Source organism: Oryzias latipes, chromosome 15 (genome assembly GCF_002234675.1).
Source record: "Oryzias latipes chromosome 15, ASM223467v1".
NCBI classification, from domain to species: Eukaryota; Metazoa; Chordata; class Actinopteri; order Beloniformes; family Adrianichthyidae; genus Oryzias; species Oryzias latipes.
This window is the reverse complement of record NC_019873.2, coordinates 24330724-24355528: the sequence shown is the minus strand read 5'-3', so window position 1 is coordinate 24355528 and position 24805 is coordinate 24330724. Positions and strand designations below refer to the sequence as shown.

At 39.1% G+C, this 24805-nt stretch overlaps 1 protein-coding gene across 7 annotated transcripts in view; it reads left to right on the top strand.

Moving 5' to 3' along the window:
• Positions 1-24652, top strand: part of dst (dystonin) — a 92205-nt gene extending 67553 nt beyond the window's left edge. For 6 of the 7 annotated variants that reach the window (XM_023963631.1, XM_023963636.1, XM_023963632.1 and 3 more), the window contains 44 exons: positions 720-881; positions 967-1137; positions 1342-1508; positions 2292-2451; positions 2648-2974; positions 3124-3208; positions 3903-4144; positions 4251-4457; positions 4533-4652; positions 4724-4831; positions 4923-5141; positions 5227-5430; positions 5625-5856; positions 5973-6199; positions 6287-6409; positions 6532-6633; positions 7128-7229; positions 7571-7744; positions 7873-8028; positions 8784-8981; positions 9458-9586; positions 10392-10562; positions 11495-11650; positions 11805-12011; positions 12259-12378; positions 13393-13562; positions 13645-13804; positions 14673-14867; positions 14940-15068; positions 15418-15561; positions 15644-15832; positions 15921-16050; positions 16210-16373; positions 16455-16617; positions 16687-16841; positions 16916-16990; positions 17132-17149; positions 17879-17995; positions 19267-19384; positions 19678-19791; positions 21352-21626; positions 21741-21851; positions 22649-22775; positions 23620-24652. In XM_023963631.1, the coding sequence (XP_023819399.1) occupies positions 720-881; positions 967-1137; positions 1342-1508; positions 2292-2451; positions 2648-2974; positions 3124-3208; positions 3903-4144; positions 4251-4457; positions 4533-4652; positions 4724-4831; positions 4923-5141; positions 5227-5430; positions 5625-5856; positions 5973-6199; positions 6287-6409; positions 6532-6633; positions 7128-7229; positions 7571-7744; positions 7873-8028; positions 8784-8981; positions 9458-9586; positions 10392-10562; positions 11495-11650; positions 11805-12011; positions 12259-12378; positions 13393-13562; positions 13645-13804; positions 14673-14867; positions 14940-15068; positions 15418-15561; positions 15644-15832; positions 15921-16050; positions 16210-16373; positions 16455-16617; positions 16687-16841; positions 16916-16990; positions 17132-17149; positions 17879-17995; positions 19267-19384; positions 19678-19791; positions 21352-21626; positions 21741-21851; positions 22649-22775; positions 23620-23879 (7083 nt within the window). In that variant the 3' untranslated portion in view covers positions 23880-24652. The remainder of the gene's footprint in view (positions 1-719; positions 882-966; positions 1138-1341; positions 1509-2291; positions 2452-2647; positions 2975-3123; positions 3209-3902; positions 4145-4250; positions 4458-4532; positions 4653-4723; positions 4832-4922; positions 5142-5226; positions 5431-5624; positions 5857-5972; positions 6200-6286; positions 6410-6531; positions 6634-7127; positions 7230-7570; positions 7745-7872; positions 8029-8783; positions 8982-9457; positions 9587-10391; positions 10563-11494; positions 11651-11804; positions 12012-12258; positions 12379-13392; positions 13563-13644; positions 13805-14672; positions 14868-14939; positions 15069-15417; positions 15562-15643; positions 15833-15920; positions 16051-16209; positions 16374-16454; positions 16618-16686; positions 16842-16915; positions 16991-17131; positions 17150-17878; positions 17996-19266; positions 19385-19677; positions 19792-21351; positions 21627-21740; positions 21852-22648; positions 22776-23619) is intronic. The other variant, XM_023963637.1, reaches the window with a different exon arrangement.
• The last annotated feature ends 153 nt before the right edge of the window (positions 24653-24805 follow it).

Sequence of the window (24805 nt, the reverse complement as noted above, 5' to 3'; positions counted from 1 at the left end):
TTTTTACCAAAAGAACTATGAGATCAAAGATTGAAAATTTAATGGATGCTTTATCAAGAACAATCTTTTTCATTTAAAAGCAAAATATAGACATAAATGACATGCAGAACAATCACACATTTGTGTTTTTTTATTTTTAAGATCAAAAATAATCTGTATGACAAATTTGGTTAAAGTTGCTATAAAGATCCACTCTGATCATCTTTTGATCTATTTTCAAAGTGTTCCCAGTGGCCTTTTAATCATGATAATATAATTTCTAGCCAAAAAATCTAATTTTTAGGACATAGTTTCTGCAGAATGGCTGTAGTTCATTAGAAATTGTAAGTTGTTTGCGTAATTATTGACACAAAGCAACACCAACCCTTTTTCCCTCCCCATTATTGAAAGCTCAGAGCAGGAAGCTTTTGGCCCCCCAGCATATTTTCTGCGTCACAAGAGCTAACTTATGTCTGCTCCTGATTCACAACAATTTGAAAAAAAGAAATACTAAAAAAAGCAATTTTGAGCCAAATTTTCTTATAAATGTTCTCCATCATTAGAAAAAGGCCGCAAGAACATGTTCAATTCACAATTTTTGTCTTAATGGATCTTAAGGTCTATAAATTTGTTAGTAAATGCACAGATTTTAATCTTTTCCATTTTACTTCTTCTTTCTCATGATTTTAAAAGAAAACTATCTTCTTTCCACTAATATATATCACATTTAAATTCTTAAGGCTCTCCAGAAAGAGAACATTGAACCACTACAGACGCAACTTCAGGATATCAACTCCCTTGGCCAGAGCCTCATCCAGAACGCTGCTAACGGCACGAGCACTAAGAAGCTCGAGGACGACCTACAAGACACCAACTTCAAATGGAATACCCTCAATAAAAAGGTCAACGGTCCCCTGATCGTCACGTGTTTATGCTTCCGCATATCATTGAATCTCATTATTTAAGTCAAAAATTGACTTTGTGCAGATCGCTGAACGATCTGCTCAGCTGCATGAAGCCCTGCTGCATTGTGGGAGGTTTCAGGATGCTCTCGAGTCCCTGCTCAGCTGGCTGACAGACACAGAAGAGCTTGTAGCCAACCAAAAACCGCCGTCCGCAGAGTTCAAAGTGGTGAAGGCCCAGATACAAGAGCAGAAGGTAAGAAGTCAATCAAACACAGTTTTTTTCCAACAGTTACCAAATCGACACGTTTACAAATAATTTTAGCTTTGTCATTCATCTTATTTAATTGACAGTCATTGCCTGGTGGGCACCTAATTTGTGTCTGCTAGATTTACTTCCTTTTCGAAGGGATCAAATCAACAACACTCGTAACTCTGCGGCTTTGTTTGCCTTTGACAGCTCTTGCAGAGACTGCTGGATGACCGAAAGCCGACCGTAGAGCTCATAAAAAAAGAGGGCGGAAAGGTTGCAGAACTGGGAGAGTCCGTGGATAAGGAAAAGGTTGCAAAAGAGATTGAAGGCCTAGGGCAGAGGTGGGACACTCTGCTAAAGAAAGCTGAAAGCAGGTCTGTATTAAAACACAAATACTTTCAGTGGCCTAAAGTTGTAAAGTTAATGACATTTATCCTTTTGTCTTTATTTGGAAACTTCACTTGTCTGTTTTGTATAGCTTAGAAAGGAATTTAAACAAACTTAGGCATGTATATAGCAGTCACTTTTTTGGGTTTCTTTGAGAACACGCACATTAAAAAAAAGGACTTGGTGACACTATTCAAGTCTATTTTTCTTTTTGTTTGGCTCGTCAGCAGGTTTTGTCGCGGTCTTTAACAATTTCACTGTCTTTCTGTTGTGCAAAGCTGCCAAATAATAAAAAAAAATCTATTTAGGCCTCGTCCTTCCTGTAGGTTGGCTTAAAAAGGGGGGACATGTTCTGCAAAGTCCCACAAAAAACAGGGATGGGTTTTATTTATTATGTTTCTTAATTACAAGCTTTGAGACCGAGCTCATGACAGTGTGTTTGAATTACAAGAAGATTTAAAGTTAAATAGAGAGAACTTGCAATATAACAAATTAAATGTTTTATCATAAATTGATTTTAAGGCAATTTATCATTTTGTGTTGCGAACGCTGAAGTGACCTTCAAAGGGGTGACTCATCTTTTAATTGAACTCACAATAAACCACTTCTCAACGTCTCAGACTATTTTTGTCAACATGGTCAAACCACAGAAAATCAGATCTAGTGAAAGAAAATTTACCCCAAACCTCCAGGAAGTTTTCTTTTTTCTCTTATGACAATTCAGTGTAATGTCTCTCCAACCCTTTTGTGTGCTTTTACACATGTGGTAGGCAAAGACAGCTGGAAAGCATCTTAGTGGTCACTCAGCAGTTCCATGAGACTCTGGAGCCTTTGAGTGAATGGCTGGCAGCGACAGAAAAACACCTCGCCAACTCTGAGCCACTTGGCACTGAGACTTCTAAGCTAGAGGATCAGATTTCTCAGCATAAGGTAATACGCTCCATGTAAAAAAATACCAATTTTGTTTAGATGCAATTTGATTTTGTTCGATTCTTCCCTGCTTATTTCATGCTACTTTTGTCATTTGTTGCTTTTTAATTTGAGTTGTCATCATCTCCCATTTTTATCTGTTTTACATTTTGTCTTTTTTGTTTGTTTTGTTCCATTTCTCACGCCCCATGGTCAGGCTTTAGAGGAGGAGATTATGAATCACAGTAAAGACCTGTTTCAGGCTGTCAGTCTGGGTCAGATGCTTAAAACCGTGACCTCTGTGGACGATAAAGAGTTTGTTCAATGCAAACTGGAAAACATTCAGGCCGGTTATATAGAGCTCCAGGAGCGATGCAGGAGGAAAGCAGACATGCTGCACCAGGCTCTGGCAAACGCCCAGCTGTTTGGAGAGGATGAGGTGGCCCTCATGAACTGGCTCAACCAGGTGCACTCCAGGCTGAGCGAAGTGTCCGTGGAGGACTACAAAACAGACACGCTTGAAAAGCAACTGGCAGAACAACGGGTACAAAGCTCCCCTCAGGCCATCCATGATTTGTTTTTGTCTTTTTCTTTACATAAGTCATCTTTCAGTTTGTTTCGTTTTGAGTCTTTCTTTTGTTTGTGCGGGATCTTCTCCTTTTTCTTCTCTGTGACCGACGTTTTTCTTTTCAGACCCTTCAAAGCGAGATTGAGTTCCAGAAGAAGAATGTTGATCAAGCCATCTTTAATGGAGTGGAGCTGCTGAAACAAACAACAGGCTCGTCTTCATTATTTCCTCGTGTTTTAATGAGCCAACTTCAACTAATTTAAAGATACAACTAATAGTTGTTTTCTAGGCAGTCACATTAAAAGAACAACAGTCTTCAACTTCAACTTCAACTTAGCATCATAAAAAGCAAAATTTTCAGGTCATCCTAAGAGTAAAATGTGTAAAATGTTGGATCAGAAATGGATACTTTGTTATATTAGTCAAAGAACCAAGATTTCTTGAACACTTTAATTCAAAAGAAGTTATTCTGGAGAATCCAAGAACAATCTTATTTTGGGCACTTAAATTAAGTTAATTTGACATATTTTTGTTTTGTTGTTTATTTTGGGTGGCAGAAATTAACAGGAAAATAAAACAATAAAATAAAAAAGTAAACGCAATTAAATAAAACAGTGGCTAAATTTGACCCCGCGGGTTCTCCAGGGTTCCAATGTTAAGTGGAAACAAGAAGTGAAATACTGTACTTACACCTTATCCTCCAGTTTTCTTGAATCCTAATGGATACAAGGGTGTGCCCTCACATGGCTAGGATGTATTGCAATTATCTTTAATAAATTATGCATTGTGTATAAAAACACTTTCATAAAACATTTTTTAGATCTGCCAATATGTCAAGAAATTGTTATTTTATATCCCACAACCCAAACTGATTTGTTTATTTATTTGTTTTTTTGGTTTGCAGGTGATGAAGTTCTGACCATTCAAGGAAAACTGGATGGAATAAAAACAAAGTATGCTGAGATAAACTCAATGAGTGACAGCGTTTTGAAGACCCTAGAGCGGGTTTTGAGTCTGTCCTCCAAGCTGCAGCACACTCATGAGGACCTGAGCGCCTGGCTGAAAAAAGCTGAAGCTGAGATAAGCCTTTTTGCTGAACAGGAGCCTGTTGGCGAGCAGCTCATTCACTCTCAAAATAGGCAAAAGGCAAGGCTTTTTATGCTTAAAAAATTCCCTAACTCCTAAAGACGGACTTTAAAAGATGATCACTCACTAGTGTTTTTGTTTGTCTAATATCTCCCTTCTTGTTCAGGCCTTGCTGAAAGAAACCAAGGACCAAAAACCAGTGGTGGACAAGCTGAATGAGTTGAGCGGTTCCCTCCTGGACCTGATCCCATGGCACACCCGAGAGGGTTTGGACAAGCTGATGAAAGAGGATAACGAGCGCTATAGAGCTGTGTGCGACGCCATCACCTGGCAGGTCGACCAGCTCGACGCTGACATCCTCAAATCACAGCAGGCAAGTGTAGTGAGCTTTTTTTCCCCCTAGTTGAACTGCATTAAAAAATAAAACTTTTATTCTGTATTCCTATAGTTTGAGGAAGCAGCAGATGCTGAGCTCTTATGGCTGACTGAAGCTGAGAGAAAGCTGCTGTCAATGGGTGAAATCAGACTAGAGCAGGACCAGACAACGGCACAACTCCAAGCACAAAAGGTCTGCTTTCAGGAGCATGAGTATGGGTCTTTGTGTGTGTGTTCACTGAACTGACCCAACTGGTTTAACAGGTTTTCTCTATGGACATCATGAGGCACAAAGATGCTGTGGACGAGATTGTAAAAACAGGAAAGATGATCATGAGCAGCAAAAACGCAGAGGAAAAAGAGGCTTTGAAGGTAAAAACATTGGCTTAAAATTCTGAAACAATAACTTATATTAAAAAAAATTGTGCACATAAGCTAAATGTGGTGCCTGTTTTTTAAACAGGCCAAGACTGAGGCCATCTTGGAAAAATATGGCATCATCAGTCAGCTGAATTCAGAGCGCTACTTGCAGCTGGAGCGTGCTCAGTCTCTGGCCACACAGTTTTGGGAGACATATGAGGAGCTGTGGCCATGGCTTCAGGAAACCATAAGGTCCTTTGGCCAGCTTCCTGCGCCTGCCATTGAGTTTGATACACTCAGGCAACAGCAAGAAGAGCTCAGAGTAAGAAGCCAGCATGGCAGCTTCTTTTTGGGACTTTTGTCAAAATGAAAAAAGATTTCAACAAAGAACCTGATTTGTTTTCCAGCAAATGAGAGAGCTGATCGCCGAGCACAAGCCACATATCGACAAGATGAATAAGACGGGGCCTCAGCTTCTTGAACTTAGCCCAGTGGAGGGTGCACCCATCAGAGAGAAATACACAGCTTCTGACAAACTATACACCAAACTCAAAGCTGATGTCACTCAGAGAGCTGCAACTCTGGATGAAGCCATCTCCAAATCCACACAGGTCAGGAGCTAATAATGAGATCTAGGCGAGAACACGCTATGAAGCCCATATTGTCTACTATAATGACACACTTTTGCATTAAAAAGTTTTTAAGGATGAAAATCTATTAAGTTTTATTTTCAGTATGCTATTTTTGATGTTTGATGAGATATGCATTGAAGGTGTGTAATTTTCTATTCTTTTTTTTTTGTCAGTTCCATGATAAAATTGACTCCATGATAGAATCCTTGGAGCGGATCGCTGAACGGCTCCGCAAACCTCCCTCCATTTCGGTAGAAGTAGAGAAGATTAAGGAGCAAATGAATGAAAACAAGGCTGTCTCTATGGACCTGGAGAAGTTACAGCCTTCTTATGAGACTCTGAAGCAGCGAGGTGAAGAGATGATCGCACGATCCGAAGGACCAGACAAGGACCTATCAGCCAAAGGTTTGGAGACCATTGTGCTGACATCATGACCAAAAATATTTTTAGTAGGATTCTGTTTAATGCTTTGCTTATCCAAATCTAAGTTATCATTTTTATGACATTTTTTCCATGAGCAGCCGTACAAGACAAACTGGACCAAATGGTCTTCCTATGGAGTGATATTCAAGCCTTGCTTGAGGAGCGAGAGGTGAAGCTCCTGGATGTGATGGACCTGGCAGAAAAGTTCTGGTGTGACCACTGTGCTCTCATCGCCACCATCAAAGACAGCCAGGACTTGCTGAAGGAGCTGGAGGAACCCGGGGTGGACCCTTCTGTCGTCAAGCAGCAACAGGAATTTGTGGAGGTGGAGTGATTTAAATTCAGATTAACTTGAAGAATCAGCTAGTTTTCTGTCTTTTCTTTCATTAAAATGCTTTTTAAAATGTTTTAGGGATTTAAGGAAGAGCTTGATGGGCTGCAAGAAGACCTTGATGTGGTTAGAAATCAGGGGGCGGAGCTTTTGACTGCCTGCGGGGAGCCTGACAAACCTGTCATAAAGAAAAGTATTGATGAGGTAACATTTAACATAAAAAAGATGTGAATCAAAATAATGAAATGCAATTTGCTGCAAAAATGTCTCCTACTCATACTCTGCAGGGTTCATTTGCTAGCACGTGTGTATAATGTCGTTTTCAGGTCAATTCAGCATGGGAAAATCTCAGTAAGACTTGGAAGGAGAGAGTAGAAAGACTGGAAGAGGCCATGCAGGCTGCTGTGCTGTTTCAAGATGGCTTGCAGGTAATTTAAATAACACAGATGTTTCTGCCAGATGTTCAGGACACTAAACAAACACGGAAACCTGGATGTAGTTCCTTTTTCAATATAGTGATGGCAGATTCTGACTCATACACCATCTTTAAAAACTAAACACACTGAGCCAAATTATTTTTAAGCCGTCAAGATGACACAACAGATCGCAGAGCCATCAACCTTCGCAACTTTATACGATTCGGCCCCAATAAACACCAACCACAATCTTGCTTTATGTTTGTCTTACATTTAAAGCTGATATGCATGTTTTCAGAGATCTATTTATAATATGGGAAAAAGTCTTCTTTGCATTTGGTTGAATTTAGTTTGAGTACATGACATCCATCTTCAACGCTCTATAAAATTAATTTTATTCATGTAATTTGTGAACTGCACAAACAAGCTGACAAGCTGTTAGATTTAGTGTGCAAGTTGAAACTTGACTCCTGTTTTTTAGTCAGTAACAATGGTTTTCTTCACAGGGGATGTTCGACTGGGTGGATATTCTGGAGAGCAAACTGGATTTAATGTCCCCTGTAGGCACAGATCTGGAGACGGTCAAGCAGCAGATCGCAGAGCTCAAGGTACATCCGTGTGTGTGTTTGTATTTAAGTATATGATGGCATTTCAAACACAGAAAGCAGGATAATCCCTTTCTGTAATGGTTCACTGACCCAGTTCTTTATCTTCACTACATTGTTAGCAGGCGAAGCAGCTATATGAAACACCACCTGTGTTTATATTGAATGCTTTATCTGAAACAAAAGACTCTCTTTATGTCTAGCTACAAAAGGTCCATAAAAAAGGCCCATTTCCTTTGATCTGACTGAAGACTAATATAACCTACTAAAGGCAAAGATCATTTTTGCAGGTTTGCTTTATATTTTTCTGACTGAGTTTACCACCGCTTGTTCTGGTTTGTCAGGAGTTCAAAGGGGAGGCATACCAGCTGCAGATTGAGATGGAGCGGTTGAACCACCAAGCAGGCCTGCTGCTAAAGAAGGTGACAGAAGAGGCTGATCGGTGCACCATTCAAGATCCAATGGCCGAACTCAAGATGCTGTGGAACAACTTGGATGAAAAAATCATCAGCCGACAGGTCAGGAATTTTTAAAAAATGTGAAAAATGTTAACATAGTTTCAGAAAAAAATGCATTTTTTAAAATCTTAAATGTGTTTATGTCAAATTCTTTCACTGTCTAATGGGTCAAACTGTCATTGATCCAGCACAAACTAGAGGGAGGACTTTTGGCTCTGGGCCAGTTCCAGCATGCTCTGGATGAGGTTCTGGCCTGGATGAGCCACACTGAGGAGATGCTCAGCGAACAGAAAAAGTCTGCAGGGGACCCCAAAGCCATTGAGATCGAGCTCGCCAAGCACAACGTACGACGAATATTCACTTGTTTGATGTGTCTTTTAGCCATGTTGAAAACAGCTGCTTTAGTAAACAAACAAGCTGTTGCATACATTCACGTAATCCTTGAAAATGGGACAAGACTGGAGAAGATTAATCTCTGCTGATGTATAGTTTACTCCTACAATCCTTATACAAAGTGGTATTTTTTATAAGTTGGAGCAATTTTCTAGCTTACATTTTTTTAATGCAAAACAAACAGAATTAAGCTCCTAGAGGGACCCTATTATTTCTGTTGTACCTCCTCTTCCAGACTGTGTCTTTTTGGAGCTTAATGTACAGCTCTTTGCTTCTACTAAAACATATGTAATTTCAGAGAGCAGTCAGGATGTCATCTATACTTTCACAAGCTAAAAAAAACCTGTCCATTTACACTGTTTTTTGGCCTTTAATTTTCATTTATTACATGGAATTCCTCTACAGGCAGTTAATACTGATCCCCTTCCTTCTAGTTAAGTTAACTTTGCATTAGATTTAGATGTCTTAATTAAAAGTATTTCACATACTGTATATATTTCTTTGATGTTTAAAAATGCTAATTTAGTGGCACACTCTCATCCCGCAGTGATGATGCATTCAGTTACTGTAGAAAGTAACATTCTCCAGTTCACAACTAGAACATAATTCACTTTTTGACTTTGCATTTTCTAAAAAAGAAACTATATTATGACATGATCCTCCAAAACCTGCACTATGTTGTTTTATTTTCTTGGTATTTTTGCAGATCCTTCAAGCCGACGTGATGGCTCATAAGGCAACCGTGGAGACAGTGAACAAGGCAGGTAACGAACTGGTGGAGTCTAGTGCTGGAGAAGAAGCTTCCAGCTTGAAGAGTAAACTGGAGAACCTGAACCAGCGGTGGAAAGCCATCTTGAAGAGGACCGAGCAGAGGAAGCAACAATTGGAGTCTTCCCTCCTTCAGGCATGAGGATTCATTTCACAACATTTGAACAACCTGTTTTATAGTTATTGTTTAAAAAAACCTTGACTCATTTGTTCCTCCCCAGGATACGTATAGGTATGTCATGTCAAAGTTGTAAAGTTTAAACCCTGAAAAATCCCCCCATGCATCCTGTGGAGTTTCACACGGATCTATGACACCACATGTTGGATCTGAGGGCAGGAAGGGAACTTTTGACTCCACTTTTCCCTCAGCTATTATTAGCATCCATTTTCAAGTTGAAGACCCACAGAAGGGTTCTAACAGTCCCAATGATTCAGTTGTCATTGTTCATTCTGCTTTTATACTTCCCAACACCTCAGACATCCATTTCAGAGAACTAATAGAATTCAAGGAATTAATTGCTCAGATATGCTCCTCTCTGAGTGTCAGATTTCCAACAATGAGTGTGTGTGTGAGACACCTTTTGTCCTGACCCAGGTTGCATTGTGTTGCAGGCCCAGGGTTTCCATGGTGAGATAGAAGATATGCAGCAATGGTTGAAAGACACAGAACGTCAGCTGTTGGCATCAAAGGCTGTGGGAGGCTTACCAGACACAGCCCGGGAGCAGCTTAACGCCCATCTGGTATGTGTTTAACAATATGAATGCAGATGGCAGGCTGGCAATGAGATGTCTTTTCTGTGTTTTATCCAAAGTGTGAAAATTAAATGACACTACAAAATTCAAAACCTACACTTCCATGCAGAAGATCACAAAAAGCCCTGTAGGCGTTTCAAATGGATTCAGCCATGTCTGGCTACAAAGAGCCCAGGAATGTTCCCCATCTTTGTTTTTGCTCTCAGTCAGGGGGACACGAGAACAAGAACTCTCTTCAGAAGCAGCAGTGGTTACAGTTAATGAAACTCTAAACTGAGACTTTATTGGAACTTTTATCAAACTAATGACTGTTGTTTAAAGGCTTGTGGGAAACATGCTTCTCTGACCTCCACATGTTCTACTTTGCACATTTTTTCACCGTTTTTGGACCAAACTTGGACTGACTGCACTCACTGCGATCATATATTGATCTAATGTAAAAGCATTCCCAGTGGACATGGTTTCTGCAGAGTGGCAGGAGTTTGTTTTCATTCGCTTCATTTTGTTTCCCACTAGCTTACAGCTCCTCACAACTCTAAGCTAACATTAACAGTGTAACAAAGATGTCAAGCAATGTCGGTCCAGCTGTACAGTTTTGAGCCACATGCCAGCTCAGACAACAGTTTTAATCTTAATTACTTTTCTGCATGTCCTCTATTATCAGAAAAAAGCTACAAGAAAAAGTTAAAAACTTCAAAAACACAACTTTCATTGAAGTGGGTCTTTAAAGTCCAACTGAACAAGTTACTTATCATTTAGGAATTACTTTATGCATTGTTTTTTCCTGTCACAGGAGTTGTGTTCCGCCCTCGAGGCCAAGGAGGAGCTCTATCAGGAGCTGCTCAACAAGGGCACCCAACTGCTTGCACTGACACCTGAGAGCTCAGACAGCACCACAGAGCAAGACCTCACAAATCTGAAGGAGAAATGGGAAGCAGTACAGGCCAAAGTGGCTGAGAGGAAGGTAGGAAGCGAGATGATGTAGGGTTTTCACTGTTCCTAATGATTTACCGCTTCTCTGTGAGGGGTCTCTGACAAACCCTTAAACCTTGTCCCATCATCTCCTGAACGCCCCGTATATGTGGAGTGACACACAGGATGTGGTCACACTGTAAATAATTGTTTAAGCAGCTCTGAAAGTGGAACAAAAGCTCCTTCAAAAAAACTGACAAATGCTGAAGTTAAAGAAAGAGCTACACAAGAAAACCCTAAAATAACATTTTCTTTCTTTATGACAAATTAGATAAATTGATATATTTCTTAGGAGAAAAAAAACCCTTACTGCCTTTTTCTTCTCTCACTCCAGATATGGACTTTTTTATTCTGACAGTTTCAGTCTTTGCTGAAAATTTTGCTTTTGGTGCTTGTTTACTTTGGCCATGATTCCTGGAATTAAAAGTCAGATAAATCCTGTTGCTGGCCAGCTGCTTAAATGTGATACTCTTAGTAAAAATAATGCTGTTTTCAACCATTTATTATTTCAAGCTGATATTTTTTTCCATCTGAGTGCAAGAGCTGAAGTGATGTGGAAAGGAATTTTAGGCATAACTGCAATATGTTGTAAGATGTTTGTAACATCAGATTTTTTTAATTTTTTGTCTTATTCAACACAAACATGAAAGAAAAATTAAATACACTTCAAAATTTCTAAGTTAAGATTTAGAATTAATGAAAGGGAGGAAGAAGTGTTTACTCCTCTGTGATGAGCCACTGGCCTTGGCTCTGATGAACGGAAGTATTTCCGTGTGGATGCCTCTTTTTTTCCAATTAAAACCTCATCACGGCCATCAGCCTCTCCAGAGATGTTATCCTCCACTCACCAGGCAGCTTCTGTGCACCACAACATGGAGCTTTTTGATACTTATCACCTTCTTTCTCTGTGCTTTGTGTCCACAGAACAAACTAGAAGAAGCGTTAAAGTTGGCCACAGATTTTCATAATTCCCTCCAGGACTTTATGGTCTGGCTCACTCAGGCAGAGCAGACCCTGAACATGGTCTCCCCTGCTTCCCTCATTTTGGAGACTATCTTGTTTCAGATTGATGAACATAAGGTAATATTTGTGCTGCCAAGATGTCTGCAAAGCATTTGAAAGGAAATTATCTGTTGATGATAATCAGGCGTACTGAATAATTATCTTATTTGTTTATAAAAAGTCTTGTTTTTTTTGCAACTCTTATTTCTAACTTTAATGTTTATTTGTGCAGATGTTTGTGACGGAGGTGAACTCCCACAGAGAGCACATTATTGAGCTGGACAAAGCAGGAACACATCTAAAGTACTTCAGCCAGAAGAAGGATGTGGTTCTGATCAAGAACCTGCTGCTCAGCGTTCAGGGCCGCTGGGAGAAGCTGGTGCAAAAGTCTGTGGAGCGAGGCCGTCTGCTGGATGACGCCAGAAAGAGGACGAAGCAGGTACAACTCTGTGCATATTTATCCTCTGTCACAAACAAACATTTACAAGAATTAAAAAAAACAAATAAATATCAGAAACCCCAGGGAACAGCATGATATGGGCATTTGGTATTCTGCTTCCTGCATTGTAAATTATTTTGATTTGGATAATTCTGTTCTTTAAGCCTGAAAGCCTAATTTGTGTGAGAGAAGAGTAGAGCTGTGATGCACCTTGTAAAAAACTAAAATGTTTTGTTATTTTGATTAGTTTCACGAAACCTTCAACAAACTGATGGAGTGGTTGGATGAGTCTGAGAGAACTCTGGACTCTGAAGTGGAAATTGCCAACGATCCAGACAAAATCAAGACTCAGCTGGCTCAGCACAAGGTAACAGAATTTAATATCATGTTCACATTTTTTAATGGAAATTGGAATATCACGTCTTTTTTGACAAGAAACGTATATTCATTGTATTCTGTCCGTAATTTCCTCAATGATATTTCACAGCTTCAACCCCCACAGGCTACAAAACACAGACTTTTTTATGTTATCCCTACACAAGCTTGTTTTTTTTTGTTTTGTCTTTTTTTTCTTATTAAAATTCCTCTTCACTTTCTGTAAACAGTTTTTTTGTTTCTGTGAAAGCAGCTTTTTTAGGTTTATAAATATATTTGCATTGTATTATATTTTATTGTATCTGTAACTTTTATTCATTTTGAATTGTAGAGTAAAATTTTCATAAGATCCTACTTTATGAATTATTCTTATGGTTCCTTTTTATAATATGCATGGTGGTTGGTAAAGTAGGTGTTTGTGTGTGTGTTTGTGTGTGGGTGTGTTTGTGTGTGTGTTAGCCTGGGGGCGGTGCTGGTAGTGCAAACTCTTCCTTGAAGGGTTTTACTTGACTTTGTGACATAACAATGTGAGAACTCACACACACACACGTCCAGAGCGCAGGTTTTTAGACGAATAATCAGATTGGATCAAAAAAATTTTTTTGTGATGAATGAACATTATAATACACTTTAAAATTGTGTTAATGTGTTAAAAAAATGAAGCCTCTCTTTATTTTACACTAATGAGAAAAACTTTTAAAGGCAACACTGATGTCTTCAGAATATATGAACCAGTCATTTGCTGGTGTCACTCTTCCCCCTGGTTATGTTTGCAGTGTTATGGAGAGAGATTGGGTTTAGGCTGTCATAATCCTCGGATGAACCAAATCTATCAGAGATCGGATACGTTTAATCTTCAGGAAGCAATGGCTTTGGGGGTTTCCCTCACAGAACACCTAACAGACACAAAATCAAATGAATTTACTTGTTGACATGCCAACTTTAGTTAAATGTGTTTAACAGTTGTACATGGTTCATGGCTGACATCATTTCCTTTGGATAACAGGAATTCCAGAAGGCTCTGGGCAGCAAGCACTCTGTGTATGACACCACTGCTCGAACAGGACGAGCTCTGAAAGACAAGACCTCGCTGCGAGATGACCATCAGAAGCTGGATGACATGCTGTGTGAGCTGAGAGACAAATGGGACACTGTTTGTGGCAAGTCAGTTGAAAGGTGAGGACACGCCACACCCAGACAGATTACTTTTAAGGCTCTTTCAAACTCTTAAAGAACTTTTAAATGTTCTGTCTGGCAGACAAAACAAGCTGGAGGAGGCCTTGCTCTTCTCCGGTCAGTTTACAGACGCTCTCCAGGCTCTCATCGACTGGCTTTACAAAGTGGAGCCCCAGCTTGCTGAAGACCAGCCCGTCCATGGAGACATAGACCTGGTTCTTCATTTGATAGACAACCACAAGGTAGGAAGACTTACTGAGCCAAAGTTCCCACAGCCTTCATCATTTTTTTAGCTAATTTTCTTGAAGACCAACTCAGATGAAAACTGGGTTTTTGGTGTTTTATGGCCTTTTTCAGTAGATGGATAACACATATTGAGACAATTAGGCTTAAATTGCATTTCTGAGTATTTCTTTATGCAAATTGTTCTGAATCTGAAGCAGACGGGAAAAAAAAGCTGTTTGATAAAGAGCGTATTTGTTGCTCCTCTCTATTCTGATAAATCCACTTGTAGGAGACTAGATCTATAACCGTCTTTATTTTCCTTGACCGAGCTGACATCCGGTTCAAAACTTTACAGCTGGATAGCTTCAACAGTACTCGCCATTTTTGTTTTTGTTAATGTTAAATTGGGGTTGGAATGGGCTGGAAGCTAGCGTGAGAGCATGTAAACAGATAGCTCAGTTATGGGTGATGGGAAGGGGGGGTTGCCCCACACCAACAGTCCCACCCACAATTCAGAGGCGAGTTTTAAAGAACTACTATCGCTCTGCAGACACTGTGTTTTAAAAAACGATGCAAGGTAAAAACGGCATAATCATAATAAAAAGACCAAAACTAAACAACAAAACATATGCTGTTGTATTAGCTTCTCTTTGAAAGTCTATACTTTCATGGGTTTGTGCATTAAAGATGCCTGTAAGAAAGTAAAGTGAAACTGTAAAACTCCAGACAAGCAACATATATGTCTTTTTTTTCCATAATGGTTTTTATAGTATTTGTTATTCATTTTTACACCTGAAAATAAACAGAAAATTTGGGATAACCATTTTATTTGGTGTCATCAGGGATGGCAGCTTTTGAACCCAGATTTGTATCTTATCATGTCAGGTTTTCCAAAAGGAGCTGGGAAAGCGGACAGTCGGCGTGCAGGCTCTCAAACGCTCAGCGAGGGAGCTGATAGAAAACACTCACGATGACTCCTCATGGGTTAAGGTCCAAATGCAGGAGCTAAGCACTCGCTGGGAGACAGTGTGCAACCTCTCTGTGTCCAAGCAGGGCCGACTGGAGCAGGCCCTGTGCCAGGTACTGCAGAGCCTCATCAGATGGAAGATACATTTGCTGCAAACCTGACTGCTATGTGTCTTCTGGCTGCAGGCAGAGGAGTTCCACTCCACAGTTCATATCCTGCTGGAGTGGTTAGCTGAAGCAGAGCAGAGTTTGCGTTTCCATGGCAGTCTGCCTGATGAAGAGGAAACATTGCTGGGGCAAATCGAACAACATAAGGTAAAGGTTAAAGATTTTTTTTCCGTTTGATATAAAAAAATGAAATACATTTCTTACTGAAATTGCATGTTTGACAGCTTTTAATTTGACAAAATAAACGAAACATGGCAGCATTCCTTTGTAATTAGGTCTTTCCCGTGAATAAAGAGTCATAGCTCTGCTTGTCTCCCCTATCATCCTTTGTGCCAAAATTGCTGTCCAGTAGATATTTTTCTTACCTATGATCTCATCTGACTGAAATAAGCCTGCCTTGCTCAGTTATTAAAACAAGCATGAGCTATATTACTTTTTATGCTGTTGAAGATGATCCAAATAGAAAAAAAAACTTATTTTCTTTTGTTTTTTGAAGGAGTTCATGAAAAAGTTGGAGGAAAAGCGAGTATCTGTGAATAAAGCGACTAGCATGGGGGAGGCCATTATTAGCATCTGCCATCCAGACTCCATCACAACCATCAAGCACTGGAACACCATTATTAAAGCCCGCTTTGAAGAGGTTTGTGACAGTTTTTTTTTGTTTTTTCAGGATTGTTCTGCTTGTTTTTGGTTTGAGTACCGTGTTTGATGCCTTGTTTCAGGTGCAGGCATGGGCCAGGCAACACCAGCAACGACTGAATTTGGCCCTCAAAGAACTGTTAGCCACGCAGGAGCTGCTGGAGACTCTTCTCAATTGGCTGCAGTGGGCCGAGGCCAACATCAGCAATAAAGACATGGAGATACTGCCTCAGGAAATTGAAGAGATCAAAACCCTTATAGCAGAGCATCAGGTGAAGTCAAAACACAGAAAAAACTGCCTAAAACTCCAGGGGGTTTTGTGGCTATTTTAAAACTAGTACTTGATCTTCTGATCCGAAGGTCTTCATGGAAGAAATGACCAGGAAGCAACCAGACGTTGATAAAATCACCAAAACACACAAAAGGAAGGCAGCTGCAGAGCCACCGATCCAGTCTCAGATTCCTGTGCTCAACAAAGGAAGAACTGGAAGTATGTATCCCACAAATTTCCTCTTACCAATCAGGCCCCGAGCCATTTGGCCAAGTGCTGAGTCACTGCAGGGTGATGCAACATCCTTGCTTTACTCAGTTTGACACCTGGGATGAAATAATTTTTTCCTCTTGGTAACTTTGATGTCTTTCACTACAGGAAAACGCTCTCCCACTCAAGCAATGTATGCGTCAACAACACAAACTCCCATAGAAACCAAGAACCCACGGGTCAACCTGCTGGTCTCCAAATGGCAGCATGTGTGGCTTTTGGCTTTGGACAGAAGGAGGAAACTGAATGATGCTTTGGACAGACTGGAGGAGGTAAACTTGTCTTTCAGTTTCATTGGATGTTCAGGCTCTTGTTTGTAACTCCATAACCGCCTTCATTTCTTGTGTTTGTAGTTAAAGGAATTTGCCAACTTTGACTTTGATGTGTGGCGAAAGCGCTACATGCGATGGATGAACCATAAAAAGTCTCGGGTCATGGACTTCTTCCGCCGCATTGACAAAGATCAAGATGGCAAAGTGACCCGGCAGGAGTTCATAGAGGGTATCTTGTCATCAAGTAAGTGTCCAGCACACAAACTGACCACTCAGCAGAGTAAACCAGGGATTAATTGCGACTCCTCCACAGAATTTCCTACCAGTCGTCTGGAGATGAGCGCTGTGGCAGACATTTTTGATCGAGACGGTGACGGATACATTGACTATTACGAGTTTGTAGCTGCGCTACATCCCAACAAAGATGCTTACAAGCCACTAACAGATGCTGACAAGATTGAAGATGAGGTACCACATACAGTTTTCTAAATAGTTTTATTACTTAACAAGCGATCAAGTTTACTAGATTTTTGTATTTTTAGGTTACACGCCAAGTGGCAAAGTGCAAATGTCCAAAGCGATTCCAGGTAGAGCAAATTGGAGCAAACAAATACAGGGTAAGAGCTAATCATTTTTTTTTTTGTTTTATAAAAAGTGTTGGTTTTACTGAAAGATGACTCTGAAGGTAAGTGTTAATGTACTGTGACGATATATGCTAACCTTTTCATGTGTTTCTTGCTGTTTTTCCACACCACCAGTTCTACCTTGGAAACCAGGTACTCATGAATGTCCTTCTCTTTATTCTTTGGTCCTTGCAATCCTTGCTTCCCTCTGCATTTACCATGTTTGCTGTCCAGCTAACACTTTTTGCACAAAGTCCTGCCTTCTTTTTTTAGACTGGAACTCAAAGGTAGAATCCAATAATGCCCCACTCTCTAAACAAGACTTACAAGGCATCATCTACATTTTTCATCCAATGCTTTGTTTGATTAGTGTTAGAAATTTTAATGTAAATTGTTTGAAAAAAAACAATGTTTAGTTTAACATATTTAGTTTTGTTTTTTTGTCATAACAGAACAATTTTCAGGTTTTTTAATGTAAAAAAAAACTTTACAAATCTATATCTATCTGCTTTTGAGTTTCAGAAATGACAATGTTGGCTTGCCAGCATCATTTCAGCCATGCTTTATTTTTTTGCAGGCTTGTTAAGCACATAATGATGCGTTTGGTGTGCTTGCCTTGTGCTTTGGTTTTATTATTTACTTTGACAAAACCCAGATGTGCGTGTCAGCTACTTTACTGATCAGTTCATTTTTAAAGTTGGGGAGTCTTAATGGTTCCAGTAAAGTTGCTTTTCCTGTGTGGAGGTAATGCTTCCTTACATACTGCATGTTGCCCTAAGAGGATTTCTGATCCTGTCCGTGAGAAGGGGACAGGAATACTATTATGTACTACTTTGCAATAATGTTTCCTGTAAATTGAATTTGAAATAACTCTTTTGACAGTTTGGTCTGGTTCACTGCTTACATGACTCCTTAATCGGCGATGAGACAGTAGCAAACAGGGAAAATCAAAATCTTACCCCCCACCTACACGTTGCAGTTTTGGAAAGCTGTATTCTGGTAAATGGTTATTGTTTGTTCTGCCTCTATTCAGATCATCATCACCTTAAATGTATCTGATCACTAGAAACCACCAGTTGCATTAAATCATTTTGATAATCATACAAGTGCAAGACCAGTTTAAAGAGCACCATAATTCAGAACGTCAGCAGAGGGTCATCAGTGTTTGTCTACATGTTGCACTGTGGTGGCTTAGACAGAGAAGACTCGAACCATCTCCTCATATTGTTCTCAGTGTGTGGCTACAGCCAGCCGCATTTGATCTGCATCATTCTCAATGCATCTCGAGTGTTCTGGTCATAGCTGTAGAAACGTGCAACAAAGATTGCAAAAGATTGATGTGCCTGATCATGATGTAAATACGTTTTTGACCGAAAGCATGCTGCTGTGATTGTCACGTGCAACTGATGTTTGTTTTCTCATGGTCACATCCAACTGGCTGATACACGTCTCATCTCTTCCATCAAGCTTGAGTCATTTTAATCAATAATTTGCTGTGTTCTTGTTTGTGGTTGATTAAATGTGGGCATATAGTTACACACTAGTGCCCTCTAGTGGTGTAATCATGTGTCCACCGCTGTTTTCTTGTCTTAAACCCTATTTGTTGTATAGATTTGTATAATCAAAATAAACAAATAGACTTTTTTTTTTAAATTGGTGTCCAGTATTCAAAGCTGTGGATGTTTTACTGCCCAGCTTTACGATAAATTTAAATTCTGATTTCAAATTGTAACAAGTAGATACATTTCACCTTAACAATAATCCAAAAAGGAAAATTATGTAACTAACACTTTTTACAAGATACATAATAATTACATTAATATTTTTAATCATGGTAGAAAGTCATCCAGGCTCCACATTGACTGACTGTGTGTTTTAGATAAATAATATTAATGTTAAATAAATAATAACAAAATAATAACATAGTCATGATAACAATAATAAAAGGGAGCTGCACTCCCTCAAAAAACAGAAACCTAATTACAAATCATGTCTATAAAAATAACCCAATTAATGTTTTGTGTGGAACTCTATGGTGTGTTTAATGTCTGATCAGTGCAATTTAGAAACCAGAAAAGTAACCTTAAAGACCCAACAGGAAAATTATGAAATTACATTATTTGACACAAGGACATAAAAAATCCTAATACAATAATCTGAATTAATTTCTGGATTCTGGTTTTGCACAGCTCTTAGTCTGCAGTAAGAGCACATTTATGGAAAGGTCAAAGTTCTTGTCTTACCCTCTCTGTTTACCTCCCCTGTTGCAGTTTGGAGACTCTCAGCAATTGCGCCTTGTGCGAATTTTGCGCAGCACGGTGATGGTGCGAGTAGGAGGAGGCTGGATGGCTCTGGATGAGTTCTTGGTAAAGAACGACCCCTGTCGTGGTGAGTTCAAAGAAACAAGCTCAAAGGATTTGAGAATACATATTAAATAACTTTATTATCCATACTTTTAACATATAAAAAAAGGTATAAAAGCCTCAAATTATCTTTTAGGAATGTTTTTTTCAATATTGAGAATCACTAATTATTATGTTTGTACCTGCAGACAGGAAAATCAGTGTTCCCTCTTCTGCAAAAGCTTTAGCAGTCTGCCCTTCTGCTGTCTTCTGTCTCAATAATCCCTTTCTGTCTCTCTTGCTAAACCCTCCTGCTGAACCTGATACTGTTTCTTCTAGTTCATCACTACGGGAGCAAAATGTTGCGCTCGGAATCAAACTCTTCAATTACTCAGTCTCCTATAGGTTGGCAAATATCACACTTTCTCTCCTTGCTCCATGAACCCACCAGTGGTATGTCTGTCTGCACATTTGAGTGTGTGCTGCTTTTGTTGGTCCTGGTGTGTCCGATTGGCGCAGCGTGGCTTTGCGTGAGCGCTCATTGTGAGAAAATGGCACTGGCAGACGGAGGCCGCGCTCACAATTCGCCTTCACACAGCTGTGGCTGCTTTTCATGCATGCAGTTGTTGGTCTTAGTCACATCAACCGCTGTCATTCTCACTGAGGCACGAGTGTTTTAGACTTCATAGGAACAAAAGCTGCTTTCTTTTTTCTCAGCATGTATTAAGGGTTGAAGCATCTTTCTGAAGTTACCAGGTAGATTGCATTTAAAGTCTCTGAGGAGACTTTCTGTTTACATTAGAAGAACACATGTAAACCACAGTCCTTGCTAAAGAAAAATGCTGTATTTTTATACTACTACGTAGAGTTAATACTATACTTATTTCACTTTTTACTTTATCTAACAGTGTTGTTTTTTATAATCGCATGATTTTTTTTAGTAAAACCATAACTATTGTATGTTTGTATATATTTATGATTTTAAAAAAAGTGGACAGTTTTAGTCATTACATTCTTCAGGACATACTATTATGGTGCTTACTATAGAAGAAGAGAGAAGACAGTACGGACAAAAATATTTTTAAATTATTTTTTAATAAAAAGAAGATCATCACAGCGTGTTAGCACTTTATTTAAGTCTGCATCCTAATAATTTCAACCATGTTTACTGAGTAGTTTCCTGGAAATCCTTTGGAACTTGGCACTCAGAATTCTATCTTGGAAATATCTTTATTTCCAAGATATAGATTGTATTATAATTTTAGAATAGAGAGGGAATATGTATTTGATTTAATTAAATGTCTTTTTGGTGGAATTAGGTCTTTAGATGGTATTGATTTGTTCAGGACCCACTCCAATCAGCTTTTGCTCTATTTTCAAAGCATTCCCGGTGGTATTATGATTGTGCAGTTTTTAGGCCCAAAAACTCTATTGTTATCCAGGAAATCGTTTCTGCAGAGCAGCAGTAGTCCATTAGAAATTTCCCTTCCAGTTGTGGGAAGGACTGCAAGGGCATCCCATCGGCTACCCTACAGCCCCTCACAGCTCCAATCTAACATTGGCGGTGCATAAAAAAGGGGATCAATATTGGAGCTATCCAGCCGTACAGTTTTGAGCCAGATTCCAGCTCAGGAAAACAAAGACATTAAGGGATTGGTGTCTGCAAGTGGATGCATCAGAATGGTATGGAGCTGGGAGTTTGTGGCTTGCTGATCTTAGCACCCACATCACTGTTACATCTTTTTCTACTGCTCCTGATTCACAAGAATTTTAATAAAGAAATACTCAGAAATGTAATTTTAAATATGCCCTCCGTTTCAAGAAAAAAGCCACAAAAAATAACAAAAACATGATTTTCATTGGAGTGGGTCATTAAAATGTGAAATTATTAGGAAAATCCAGACTTGACAGGAAAAATAAAGTGCCATTATCATCATCACCATTATCACCATCTCATCACCAAAGTTAGTATTTTTATGCTGTTTGGCTCATTTGGACTTTTTTTTTTTTCAGCAAAAGGCCGGACCAATGTAGAACTACGAGAGAAATTCATCCTCCCAGAAGGAACTACGCAGGTGATGGCAAGCTTCCGCTACAGAGGACGCAGGTCTCGGCCGTCGTCCAGGGGAGCCTCTCCCAATAGATCCACCTCCAGTCAGAGTTGCCTCATCCCGGTGAACCAAGCAACAACCAACACAGCCAAGGTTCGAGAGATTCCAGCCTCTCCACAGATTAGTGCTGCACTCTCAAGCAATCCCTCCCTGTTCTGGTCTCATGTACCTGACTCTGTTAAGTTCATCATCCTGTTGATTATTTTTCTGCTTTTTTTCTTTCTCCATCTAGTATTCCATGTAGTTTTTGATTTGTGAATCCATGTGTTTTGATTTGCCGTTGTTCCTCAGACTCCCCAACACATAACCCGCAATTATGATAAGCCATGGCTTACAAACAGCAAACCCTCCACTCCTCTTAAATCATCAGAGTCCTTTGAAAGCCAAGGTTCATCCTCTGAGGTATAGTCATAACCAGCACATGACGAGCAACCTTCCAGTCATGTAACACAACGGAAATCTGCTACAGAGCATCAAATTAACACATAAGCATAAAGAAATATGTCAGGATTTTAAGTGTTTTCCTACATTTTAGTTTTAACTGCATGTCTGACTCACTCTAACAAGTTTGACAAATGCAGATTTCAGTTAAAGTTTTAAACTTAAAGGTCTATGTCTGCTTAGAAGAGCTTCCAGCTTCACATTAACATGTTATGCCAGACTTTATACAAATGCTAACTATCACACACTAACATGCTTACATGTTGTAAAATGTCTTCAGATTTCTGTCCAATCTAAAACTAACAATGTCACACTGGGTCCTGGCTGTTGTGTCTCACTATGGAGGATTAAAACTGACAAGAAATAAAAAAAAATGGTATAGAAAATGGCCAGTAAAAACTACAGAATTTCGGGAATCAGTTAATACAGAATACAGTATTAACCTAAAATTATTTTATTTATCTAATCTTGTGTTTGTTAAAATTGATTTTATTCATAATCTTGTGTTTGTTGAAGTTGATTTTATTCTGATCATTTGTCTGGGATTCCATCATTTTTGTCTTATTTCTAATAGAAATCATTTCCTCTTTTTCTTAAAAATATTTTACATCATTCTCAAACCCCCCTGAATTTTTTTGTTCTTGTTAATATTTATTGTAATGGCAGTTTCAGTCCTCCACACATTAAAAAGTAAATCTTATTTTTTTGTGAAAGAGAAAAAAAAACTATCCAAGTACTTTACGGTCTGTCTTTTACAGAGCACAACAGTACAGGGCAGCAAACTGCGTCTTCCTGGTTATTTATCGGGGAAAGGGTTTCAGTCGGCTGAGGAGGGAACCTTGATCAACGCTGCTGTGCTGAAAGCTCGAACACAAATGGCGGGAGGTGAGCATAATTTTTAGATTTTTATTTTTAATAACAGCATTGCTGCAGGTTTAAAGACCCACACGGATGAAAATTGTGTTTTTCACCTAGTGTTGTAACATTTTTTAATGATGGAGGACATACTGTTATTTGAATGAAATTAAGCTTAAAATTGCATATTAAGTATTTCGTTATTCAAATAAATTTAACAAGCACTCCATTTTGATACTTGTCCTGTGATATGCATATAAGTTGCTCTTTAATTATAAGTTACAAACCGACAGAATAAAACAACTGTGTAAAAAATAAGTTAAAAAAGCTAAGTAAAGTATAATGAGGGTAAGATAATATAAATTTGCTTCTTCCCACTCTCTATTGTGCAACTAAAGACATTTTTTCTGACTAATTTCACATTTAATTGGATTCAATGTGTCATGTAAGGTACAATATGTATAGATACAAATATTTCTATTTATGATCAAGAGTAATTATATTGCCATTATTTTCATGTTTATGGAGTGGACAAAAAAAGTTATTTATTAAAGTGCTTATTTGTGATGTAGAAAATATGCTTGGAGGGGCCACAAGCTTCGTATTCTGCTCCGCTCCACTCTAGAACGGGGAGGGGAAGGGGGTTGGGTCGATCCTCGCCTCTTCCTACAACAGCGAATTTCTAACGAACTCCTGAAAAACAAGACAGGTTTTTTATTTTATTTTATTTTGGCTAAAAACAGCATAATCATGATATAAAGACCACTGAGAACGATTCCAAATAGATCGTGAGATGATCGGTGTGGGGGCTTTAAAGATTCCTTTAAGCGTTTTTTGGTCATAGCTTGTAATCAATTTGGGAATTTGTTTGTAGAGCCCAAGAAAAGTTCAAGCCGACCAGGAAGTAAAGCCGGAAGCAGAGGAAGCAGTCGCAGAGGAAGTGATGCCTCCGATTTTGACATCTCAGATATCCAGTCTGTGTGCTCTGATGCATCTGAGACAGTCGGTGAGTCCGCTCGAGGGACGCCTCGATCCTCTGCTCGCCAGCAAGGAGGGAAACCCTCCAAAATTCCCACTCCCCAAAGAAGATCCACTCCCACAAGCAAACTGGCCAAGGTATCCAAGCGGCCTTAAGACAAGCAGCCCAAGAGCTAATTGCACCCCAATAAAAAAATAGACACTGGAGATGTCTAACTGAAAAACTGCAAATGTTCTGAGTGTTATTTAAATTGTTGCAAAGATGTAAATTATTCTGTTAAGAGGCAAAATGATTTTACGTTAAGTGAGAATGGAATGTCAAAGGCCTTCTGTATTTTTTTCATGTACATTATTTTTGTGTGAAAATATCAAAATGTTTTTTTATTGTATTTTATTTTATTTATGTGAATCCTGTCGATTTTTCATAAACACTAGAAAATCTAGGAATGACCCTGTTGAACTGTTAATTAACATTTCATCACACTAATGAAGGACAGTTCACAGGCTAACGCTTGGAGAGTTACTGGACGTACTGTAATTTAAGTTTTTGATGTGTGGAGTTGCACTGCAATTACCTATTTAAGTGGTATGTTATACTACCAACTTGCATTTAATGTGCAATGCAATATGCTAAAATAAGCCCTTGTAAGCACTGCAGAAACCTTGGAAAATCTCCTTTTTAGAAGAGAGTAGCAGAAACCGTGTAATCCTGAAGCTTTCAAGTCATGTTTGTCTGTCAGCCGCTGCAGCCCTTCCTCAGATCCACCTCTGCTCTGCAATGTGTGGCCTTCATGAAGTGCCACTCCATGTAGCCATTCTCTGTGTTCATGTCAATGTATGGTTAATTTGGGTAGAGCTGAAATTGTTACTGTAAAACTACTTTGTAATAAACCTGCTTGCAGAAAGCCTCCGGAAAATGCTGGCGACTACATTGTTGTCTCGTGTTTCTTTACTTCAGCTGTTTTTAAATTCATTACTTGTGTTTATGCTTCTTTTGTAATGCTTTTAGTTTTCAATATTCTTTTCCCCTGCAAGTTCTTCTGAAACTGCTGATCTAGTCTTGCTGGAATGTTTGCACAGGA